Source organism: Momordica charantia (assembly GCF_013281855.1).
Source record: "Momordica charantia cultivar OHB3-1 chromosome 4 unlocalized genomic scaffold, Mcharantia_2.0 BLBB01000004.1, whole genome shotgun sequence".
In the NCBI taxonomy this organism is placed as follows: Eukaryota; Viridiplantae; Streptophyta; class Magnoliopsida; order Cucurbitales; family Cucurbitaceae; genus Momordica; species Momordica charantia.
The window spans coordinates 10,713,311-10,724,765 of NW_028275162.1; the positions used below are offsets into that span (position 1 = coordinate 10,713,311).

At 38.5% G+C, this 11,455-nt stretch overlaps 1 protein-coding gene across 1 annotated transcript; it reads left to right on the forward strand.

Moving 5' to 3' along the window:
- Positions 1–2,582: 2,582 nt before the first annotated feature.
- On the forward strand, positions 2,583–3,185 carry LOC148211784 (uncharacterized). Its single transcript, XM_088122917.1, has one exon. It carries the CDS (start codon positions 2,583–2,585, stop codon positions 3,183–3,185), a length of 603 nt encoding a protein of 200 aa, XP_087979043.1.
- The last annotated feature ends 8,270 nt before the right edge of the window (positions 3,186–11,455 follow it).

The window sequence follows — 11,455 nt, forward strand, 5'->3', positions numbered from 1 at the left end:
AGTTATCACTTGTTGTAACTTATTTATGCTTTCTTTTGAAAATGGGGTAACTATGTACTTATACAATGTATGGACAGTTTGATCCTATACTGTGTATATGGACTGTTTAATACTACATTATCAAAATGCAACTTATATATAAGGTAATTAATTGTAACGACCTTATCCGACCCCATATTGGTGATGGTGTAATCGTTGACTGGGAAACAAATAATACAACAACTCTACCCCCTAAGGTAAACTCTATTTTGACCGACGTATGCACTTCCACTAACCCGGTAGATGATGTTATATACTGGGTCAGTATCCACAACTATGCAGCAGTCGCAACACATGACATCCGACAAAAGGGATATCGCCCACGTCACGTCCCTATCTACTAACAGCCTCATTGTTATTGACTTGTTAGCACCATTTATGAATAGTGAAAGTAGTGTAATTTTTTTCCTTTCTGGAAAATGAAGATCTCTAGAGATACATTCACTAAGTTGTCATATGGTGGAATCGAATGGAAATGAAACGTGTCTGCTACTGAACCCTTCATAATTTTCCTGCCCCTCCTAACTTTTATCATGTAACACCGTGACTCGGAATGATTCCATAGTGTTTCCGCTTGATTGGTTTAATTCCTCAAAAAATATAACAAAAATGGGTGGTGTTATGCAACGAGAATCGACGATAGCCAAGCTACAGGTCGCGATCGGAGGGGAACCCGTTGGGCCACGAAGGGCTCGGTCCCGACCCGGGCTAGCCCGACTCGTGATCGGTCCCCACCCCTGGTCTGTCCCAACCTCTACTCGACCCTGAGCCGGGCTCGGCCCACGGCCCAGCCTGCAAGTCTCCCATCTGCAATCAACGATTTCGCCCAGGCCTTGCAATTGTGAATTAGTGTTAGCTACGGAAGTTTCTGGAACTACTTCATGGCTATAAGTAGCAGTCCAACCTAGAGGTAAGGGCATCTGAAATTTACCACTTTCACATTATTCTCTTGCTACCTTAAGCATCGGAGCCCGTGTGATTAGAGTCACACCGGTTTAGTTCGATTTGGTTTTGCAGGTATTAGTCCCGAATAATCAAGTTTGGTGTATGCGAGGAGGAGAACCGGAGGATCGAAATCCACGCATCAACAATTGGCGCCGTCTGTGGGACGATTTAAAGCATCCAGTCGAGCAACATGACACGAGAAAGGAGTCCACAACGCTCTGATGATAACTGTTCTGCCAAGAGGAGGTTGAACTTGAACGACCCCCAGATTGGAGGATCCGAGGATGGGACCAGCCAGTCGAACCCAGAACGTCAGGAAGGGTTGCCCGAGGCACATGCAATAACTACCCTGAGCAGCTCCAAAAGTCGTTCGTGGTCTTGGAAGACAAGGTAGAGGGCATGCTGCAATGCATGACCCAAGTCCTTCGACAATTCGAGCAACAAGAGCTCGACGAGGTACCCCTTGTCAGAGACCCGAGGAATGGGAAGGGCTCAACACAAAGCGAGATTGAGGAATCAACAAACAGTGTAGGGAGCAAGTTGAAGATAGGTGGAAACACCAAGCGAAGAACCCGAATTTTCGACTCCCAGAAGATCAAAAAGCAACATAAATCCTCGATACCAAATGGGGGCAAGAACAACCAAGATAACCGAAACTCTGAGCCGATAGACCTCGACGAAGGCAAACCGATGGATCAGCTAGAATTACCGGAGAAGTGACAAAACGAAAAGGAGAAGGGATTCGACCTTGAAGAACTACTGGATCAAACCGACTCACCATTCATGGAGGAGATCATGAAAAAGAAGGTCCCTCTAAAATTCAAGCTACCCACGGTGAAATAGTTCGACGGGACGACCGACCCAGTGGACATCTAGATGCTTTATTAGGAATGGATGGATATCTACGGGGTGTTAGAGGCGGTCAGGTGCCAGGTGTTCTTAACAACATTAAATGGGTCAGCCAGAATATGGTTCCGACAATTAAAATGTGGGTCAATCTCGAGTTTCAAAAGCCTGGCTAGGGCATTCGTGACCCGTGGCTTATCTTTTAACTATTAAATAAAGAACGACAGAGAGTCTACACGACTATGCAGATCGGTCAATGAGGAAAAGCTGCAGGTGGAAGGCCTTACAGACGTCGTATCTCTGCTGGCCTTCATGTCCGGCGTCCAAGATGAGCATTTGTCATTTTCGTTCGGAAAGAAGACACCGAGTACCTTCTCGGAGGCACTGAGCCGAGCTCAGAGGTACATGAGTGCTGGTGAATTCTTTTACTCAAAAAGGGAGCCAGACGGAAAGCGGTTCAACCAAAAGAGAGAGAGGTTGGGAGATAAGCCACAGGGGTCGAGATGGGAGAAGAGAGATCAGAGTAGCAAAAAGATCCACCCCGAAAATTTGAAAAGTATACACCGACCACCGTTCCACTCGAGCAAGTACTAATGGAGATCAAAGACCAAAGGTTGCTTAAATGGCCAGAGAGGATGAAGGCATCGTCAACTAAACGAAGTAAAGGCCGATATTGCCTTTTCCGCCAGGATCACGGCCATGCAACTTAGGATTGTTTTGACCTCAAGGAAGAGGTGGAAAGGCTCATCCGAATGGAGTACCTCAAAGAGTATGTAGAGGATCCTAAAGCGATACAAAACGGCGAGAATGACAAATCACTTGCTCGAGAGATCCGAACTATAATGGGAGGCCAAATAGAGAGAGAATCCGGGAGAAAAAGAAAGGCAGATGTGCGAGAAGCTAGGGCTAACATCAGACAAAATGAGGTCTACCATGCGTATATTGCTGACCGGTCTGCGACGATCGAGTTTTCAGAGGGCGAGGGGACTCACTTCCTCCACTCTCATAACGATGCACTGGTTATCACTCTGAAGATAGCAAATGTGAAAGTACATCGAATTTTGGTGGATGGGAGCAGCTCAGCAGATATCATCTCCTGGACAGCCTACAAAGCCATGGATTTAGGAGAAAAGGTGCTTAAAAGCAGCCTAGCACCGTTTATAGGATTTGGAGGGGAACGGGTCATTCCCAAGGGGAGGATAGAGTTGCTTGTAACATTCGGAAGTGGGCCGAAAAGTGTCGCCAAGATGGTGGATTTTTTGGTCGTTGACTACACATCCTCCTACAAGCAATATTGGGAAGACCGACAATGCATATGCTCAAACCGATACCCTCCACATACCACCAGTCCATGAAGTTCCCAACACCAGGTGGAGTAGGAGAGATTAAGGGAGAGCAACGAGTGTCCTGGGAGTGCTACTATACCTCAATGAGGGGCAACGACAAGACTTCTACTAAGAGGGGCCGTTGATCTTTCCCTTTTTCCCTTCAAGTGTGGTTGTTTTTGTTTTTCTACTTTCAGCAAGATTTCTAATTATTGTTTCTTGTATTGTTGATATCCACTTGCTTGGTTCCCTATCAACTATGTCTTCTAAATCCAAAACAGGATGCCAAGCGACTTTGATAAAACACCTTGCCTCGTCTACAAGCATACTCTCAAAGGATATCAACAATACATTACCTTGAGAGTAGGGGGTAATAGGTACCGACTACTCGGCGACGGAAGCTTGGTAAAACCAACTCTACTCGGTGACAAAAGCTTGGTAAAACCAACTCGAGCCAAACAGGCCGAGCAGGGCTCGGGTCCGACCACCGCTCGGCGCCGTCCAGGTGCGATGGGACACAAAGCTAAATTAATCGACACATTTGGAAAGAACAATTAAATAATCTCAACACGGCCAAACCAGAAGCGGGAAGATTGACCTAGCACGACTAAAACATGAGATGGAGTAAAAAGCCAAAGACGACAGCGGGTATAAAACCATTGGCTATGACCAAAGGGTTAGAAACCTTTGGAAATGAAAGCAACAAAACTCCATCAGGGTTAGAGCCGTAAGCCAATAATTGTTGGTAAGAGGGTTAATTGATAATTCCAAAAAGAAATACAAGAAAAGATAGTGACAAAGCACATAAAAGTCAACCGGACGCTAAACACAGTAAAGCAACTCGCTACCCTCTCAAGCTACCCTATTACTCGTCATTGTCGTCATCCATGTCGTTAGGAGCGTCACGCTCGGCTCTAAAATGCTCCGAGAGGAAGAAAAAGTCAATGTTAGGGTGCTGGGTAGAAACCTGGCGAAGAGACCAGGAAACGCGGCACTCCATGGCAGAATTTTGCAGGTTGACGTACTCCTGAGTTTTCCTGAATTCCCCGGTTAAGAATTCAGAGTTAGAGAGCCGAGCGTTGGCCTCGTCAAGTATTCTCTGCAGGCTAGCCAGCTCGTCTCAAGATTTTCTCTTCTCTGTTTCCAACTCACGTTGGGTACTCTCCAGAAGGCGGTTGGCCTGGTTCAAGGAAGAAATGACCTGTTCCAGCTCCTCACGAGGGGAATAGTGGCAACAGAGGTGGTTAATTTCATCAGAAACCTGACCCGAGAATACCACCAGACGATGTAAAACCTGCCAAGGACAGAATTCGACTTTAGGAGAAGATGCTATGACAAATACTTGAAGCTACAAAGCACTCACCTGGTGGAGATCGCTAAGGCACGTACTAATGCTGTGCTGAGGATTTGACAAGCCAAAATCTGACCCACTCGATGAGTCGCCGAGACCCTGCCAAAGACTAAATTCTCTTTCCACATAAGTTGCCCCGTCAGCATCAACATTATACGGGCAAGAGAAAGGGAAGATTGAGGCTTGGGAGGAGCTCCTTGGATGACCTCGAGGGGAGGACGGGATATATGCCCCATAAAGTCGGGCGGAATGCCTCGGAGCTGTCGGAGGCATGGAAGAAATATCAGTTAATTAATATACCTTATTTGAGATGGTGATGATGCAAATACACTATGTGCTTTTAACTCAACTCAAGTTGAAGAAACTTATTCAATGGTAATTGATAACCACTTTTGGCCCAAAATTGTGGGGTTACTTTTTCTAACAAACATTGGTTACATTTCTTTATGTTTTGTACTAATAAAAACCTATGACCAAGGTTTTAAATATCAATGAAAATGTCGATGTCTCGATTTCATAGAAATATCAATGGAAATATCGATAAAATGTCAATGTAGATGGTGATGGATATTTTTGTAAAAGTTAGAAAAATTAAAAAATCGTAAAAAATATTTAAATTAACAAATAAACATTTTCTCATTTCTAAATTAGTTAAAAATAATTAATATTAATATTATATATATATTAGTGACATTTTGTTGATATTTTTCATATTTTGTCGATTTTCTTGTCGTATGATGGAAATGTCGATTCACTCCTCATGTCGATGTCGAACCCATGAAAACATGAATATGTCGATGGAAATGTGGACGTATCGATGAATATTTAGAATCATACCTATGACTTTGTTTCTCAGGAAATCTGTGCAGCGAAAGATCCAAAATTTGAGAGTTTCTATGTCAAAAATATTCTTTTAAATATTATTTTTCTGAGGGGTTACCTGTGGAAACACTTTTTAACGAAGCTTTAGCTTTAGCTGGTCATAACCAAGAAACCACCGATTTTGCTTGGTGGGTCGGAAATGCCCGAGTTATCAATTTATCCAGTAAACTATTGGGGGCTTATGTAGCCCATGTACTTATATACCTACTATGTAATACATCAAGGTATATTAGTTAACTAACATACTTTAAACGAAGTATATAAATCATTAATATACTAGTGTTGGAAGCCGGTACGGATCCAGTTGTCAAGCACGGCGGAAGCATGCACTAAAAAACTGATTAAGCATATCCAATTACACAATTTAATTAAAAAAATCATTTTCAAAAAACATAGTTGGGATCGAATCCCTTACCTTTTTTAATGAAAAAGGGCAAAATGAATGGAACAGACGACATTGATCATCCCATCTATCCTCGATTTACTATTTTTTTGGAGAGAAAGGCTACTGAAAGAGGTAGAGTTTCTGACAAAATTTTCTCGTAAGAGTTACCTTAGGGTTTTGCCTACAAGTCTATTTATATAGATTTCTATCCAAATCTCATGATCTAAAAACGGTCTTAGATAATTAAAAACAAATTTTTTAGTTATTTTTCTTAGCTCTCATTACATAATAATAAATCAATTTAATATTAAATGCCTCATTTAACATTTTAATTCTAAATTAAATAACCAACATTATTAAATTTTCTAACTTATTATTAGTTGCAGAGATCAACGAGCTAGTAAGGGACTTAATGGACCTACAGTTTTGAGCTTCAATGATGAACAATTGACTAATTAACTAATTTTACCATTAACCCAAGCTGACTCCACTATAGATCAATAGTTACACTCTCATGCATTGTGGTTGAGTTATGTCCATGAATATAATTATAACTGCTTATCTGATCCTTTAAAACGTGATGCATGGTCATAGGTGAGTGAAATTACCGTTTTACCCCTGGTCCATCTCTTGCAACTTAAGTCCGACTGATTCTCTAATGGATGGTCTTCCATGATCTTATCATATGTTAATTTTTCTTGGGATATCAAGAAGGTGGGTACCCTATTATCCAAGCCTCGAACCAACATTTTAAAGGAATCACTTATATAAACAGTCAATAAGGAGAAGTTTGCAGTTTGCACTTTTCACTATTGAGAGATTGTGAATTGAATCTTATGTAGGAAGGTTCCCAGTTTCCCACTTGAGTGTGTTCCCAACAGAAGGCTTATTGGGTGAATATTCATGTCACCCTAACCCATGTGAATTAAATAACACACCCACATAAGCAGGAATTCATAATACACTTAGGATTAAGATCAAATGATATATGATCATTCTAGAGATGTGTCTGCATTTTCTTTAACGGTCTTATTAGAAAGTGTCAAACACATCGTGGTCTAGTCCTTTGCAATCCCAATGATACTTCCACTTACATGTCACTACATGAACGATATGGATAGGACCATTTGTAATAGTTACAAAGTTGACCTATCAACAATGTCTCTAGGATAAGGTCCCCAACCTTATTGAAGACTATAACCTACTATTCTTAAACTTGATCCTATTGTATGTCATTTACATACCAAGTTTAAGAACACATTCGTAGCTTTAGAGCAATTAACCATTGAATGTTGATTTTCTTAACAAAATGTACATCTAATTATTGAGTCTATTTTATTCGTATCTAAACAGTTTACCTAATATCACGAGCTTAGGGCATACATCCCAACAACTTATTATACCCAAGATAAAGTACATCAAAGTACATCAAATTGGTAATTATGCCATGATTTCATGGTTTTCAGAATCCATATTAAAAGCTTTTTATGATATCCGTTCTATCAATTGATTCACCGTACTTGAAATATATCTTCCCAATGTGAAAATTATTTTCTTTTTCCTATAAATCTAATCGAATTTGGGATAATCATCACAATTTAGACAAGTGATTCGATAAAATTCTTTTAAACAAAAACGTTGCTATATTTTCTTAAATGTTAAAGGTCAGAGTATCATTTGAGCATTTATTAGATAACCTATAATTAAATTAAATGTGTACCAATACTTTTGAAGGACATCTCTTAATTCTAAATGTTAAAAATATTAGTTGAAAGTTCGATACTGATAGGAAGAAAGATTTTTTTTATGAAGTACTCTTTATATCGTGAGTCATGTCAATTTGCTAAGTTTCATCGTCTCAGTTCATATCCTAGAGTCAACACACGAGATACTGCCTTTTTGAATTAGTCCATTCTGATGTTTGGGGTTTTTGTCCTATTGAGTCCAAAAGTGGATTTCGGTATTTTGTTACTTTTGTTGATGATTTTTCTCGTGTAACTTGGTTATATTTAATGAAACATCGTTTTGAGTTACTTTCTCACTTTCGTAACTTCCATGCTGAAATTCGAATTCAATTTGGTGGCTCTCTTAAAATTATATGGAGTGATAATGCTAAAGAATATTTTTCTGGTGCTCTTAGCTCCTATTTAGGTGAACATGGTATTCTTCATCAATCTTGGTGTGTTGATACTCCGTCTCAAAATAGAGTTGCATAAAGTAAAAATGGCATCTTCTCGAAACAACAAGGACCTTAATGTTTCAAATGCATGTTCCAAAATACTTTTGGGCTGATACTTTTTCAACGGCTTACTTCTTGATAAATCGCACGCCTTCATCAGTTCTTAAAGGTGAGATACCTTATCGTACTCTATGCCATACGCAACCTTTATTTCCTATTAAACGTAAATAAATAAAACCTAAAATATTTTGTTGCACTTCATTCGTTCAAGATGTTCGCCCTAAGCTCACCAAATAAGACCCCAAGTAATTGAAATGCATTTTCCTTGGTTATTATCGTGTTCAAAAAGGGTATCGATGTTATTGTCCTAATCTCAATAGGTATCTTGTCTCTCCTGACATTATGTTTTTTGAAGATACTCTTTTTTCATCATCCTTGAGTACCAGTCAAGGGGAGTATTTACAGGAAGATGATGACCTTCTTGTCTATTCCATTGTCTCTACTTCTACAGACATGCTCCCTAGCGATACATCTCCCTTTGTGTCTGATCCTTCTCTCCCACCTATTACTCAAGTTTATTCTCAACGGCATCCTCCTTCGATCACATGCTCTATACCAGTAGCTTCGTCTTCTGTGGATCCAGGAACAAATGATGATCTTTTTATTGCTCTTCGGAAAGGTAAGCGTAAGTGTATTTATCATGTTTTTTATTTTGTTTCATATAACCATTCGTCATCACCTACTTGTTCGTTTATTGGATCTCTTGAGTCTGTATCTATTCCGAAAACTATTTAAGAAGATTTGTCTTATCCTGGTTGGGGAGCTGCTATGTTGGAGGAGATGCTGCCTTAGATGAAATGGTACTTGAGATTTAGTGTCTCTTCTCGCAGGAAAGAAACCTATCGGTTGTAAATGGGTGTTTGCTGTTAAAGTTCATCCTGATGGATCAATTGCCCGTTTGAAAGCTCGTCTAGTTGCTAAAGGATATGCACAGATTCATGGAATTGATTATTCTGATACTTTTTCTCCAGTTGCTAAATAGGCTTCTGTCAGGTTATTCATTTCCTTGGCATCTATTCACCATTGGCTCTTACATCAGCTTGATATTAAAAATTCATTCCTCCATGGTGATCTTCAAGAAGTGTATATAGAGCAACCACCAGGTTTTGTTGCTCAGGGGGAGAATGGAAAGGTATGTCGCCTTCGTAAATCCTTCCATTGGTTGAAACAAAGTCCTCGAGCATGGTTTGAAAAATTCAATCAGGTGATTGAGGACTTTGGAATGAAGAAGAGTAAGTTAGATCATTATGTTTTTTATAAACAATATTAGTCTGGTGTTATCTTACTAATTGTATATGTTGATGATATTGTGATTACTGGTAATGATACATCAAGCATCCTATCACTCAAGTCTTTTCTTCATAGTCAATTTCATACTAAAGATTTGGGAATATCGAAATACTTCTTAGGAATTGAGGTAATAAGGAGCAAGAAAGGGATCCTTTTGTCACAAAGAAAATATGTACTTGACTTGTTAACTAAAATAGGAAAGTTAGCTGCTAAGCCACGTAGTACTCCAATGATGCCTAATTTACAACTTACAAAGGAAAGCGGAGTTGTTGAAAGATACTGAGAAGTATAGGAGGTTAGTAGGGAAGTTGAATTACCTTACTGTTACTAGGCCTGACGTAGCTTATCGAGTTAGTATTATGAGTCAATTTATGAGTTCTCCTACGACTGACCGTTGAGTCGCATTGGAACATATTCTATGTTATTTGAAAGGTGCTCCTGGACGTGGTTTGTTATATAAAGATCATGGTCATCTTAATATTGAATGCTTTTCAAATGCCGATTGTGCAGATTCTAAGGAAGATAGAAGATCAACTTAGGGATATTGTGTATTTGTTGGAGGCAATTTAGTTTCTTGGAAAAGTAAGAAACAAAATATGGTGTTGCATTTGACTACTGAATCATAAGGTAGGGCTATAACACAGTCGGTGTGTGAATTAGTATGGATATATCAGCTTCTGACTGAATTGGGATTTGGCATCACCACTCCAATGAAACTTTAGTATGATAATCAAGCAGCTCTCCATATTGCATCTAATCCAGTATTTCATGAACGAACCAAACACATTGAAGTTGATTGTCATTATGTACGTGAGAAAATATAGAAAGGATTGGTGGCTACAGGATATGTCAAGACTGGAGAACAGTTAGGAGATATCTTCACTAAAGCATTGAATGGAGCACGGATAGATTATCTCTCTAACAAGTTGGGCATGATTAACACATATGCACCAACTTGAAGGGGAGTGTTAGAGTAGATATATTAGTATATTTTATATTATTGTAAAATATGTATTAATTTGTCATTTACCTTCATTTTCTAGGATTAGGTCAACCTTGTATATTTGTCTATATGTATAAACTTCAGTAATGAGAATAATCTTAATATGATTCTCTTAAACCCTAGCATTCACATTTCTCATCAGGTACTAAGTCATACATCGTAAAAGTATGTGGGTCTATCTCACAACCATGAGTTTTAAAGTCAAGGGCTCTTTATTCTTCAAGTCTACTTAACTTGGTGTAACTCAATGCTAGAACAATATTAATCCATCATTCCCTCATTCATCAACTATATATCGAATGCATATAACAATTTTTTAGGGACACTTGAAAAATAGCAAAAAACTAATAGTTATTTCCAAAATTAGCAACCACATTTCATTTTTGCAAATATAACAAAATTCAGAGGTCTAGCCCATACGTAATATAGAAAAAGTCAAATTTACCCATAAATAACACTCGACCCTACAATTTAATTGATCTACTTTGTATAAGGTAAATCAATTACAAATAATGTATCTAGTATGTACATCAAGGTAAATTAGTTATAACTATATACCTTATATGAATGTTGATATACCTGATTTAATATACTGAAAATTTAGAAGGGTAAAATTCGAATAATTAAAAAATCAAAAATCAGATTTCATATATTTTGCGTAAAACCCAAATATTTACAAATATGACATATGTGTATTGATATCCCATAAATATATTATCGAACCTCTGATATGTCATTGATATACCTGATATGAATGTTGATATACCAATAATATACTTTATGTTATATTTTATTCAACAAGAAAATTCCATTTGGAAATTTTTGGTTGAAAGTGAAGTTTTACTCAAAATTAGAAATTTACTATGAAATTGAGGACGAAGAATTTTTAATACGGAAATAGATGAATCACCAAAATGACAATGTTCTTCAAAAAAGTTGGCACTCGAGTGTAAATAGTGGCTGTAGGTATTTGTGTATCAAACGAGTAGAGGCCATTGGATTCACGCCATTTACCAATAGTTTTCTTTGTTGTAAGATCTTAGAATAAGCAATAACCAGAAAATAATAAGACACAACAATTAAGATCACGAGTAAGTTTACTGATAGAGATCAAATTAAAGGAGAATTGTGGAAAATTTAAAACAGAGGT

Bases quoted from the DNA above. Each gene is read 5' to 3' on its own strand.
- LOC148211784 (XM_088122917.1), top strand. From the start codon at position 2,583: ATGGAGTACCTCAAAGAGTATGTAGAGGATCCTAAAGCGATACAAAAC.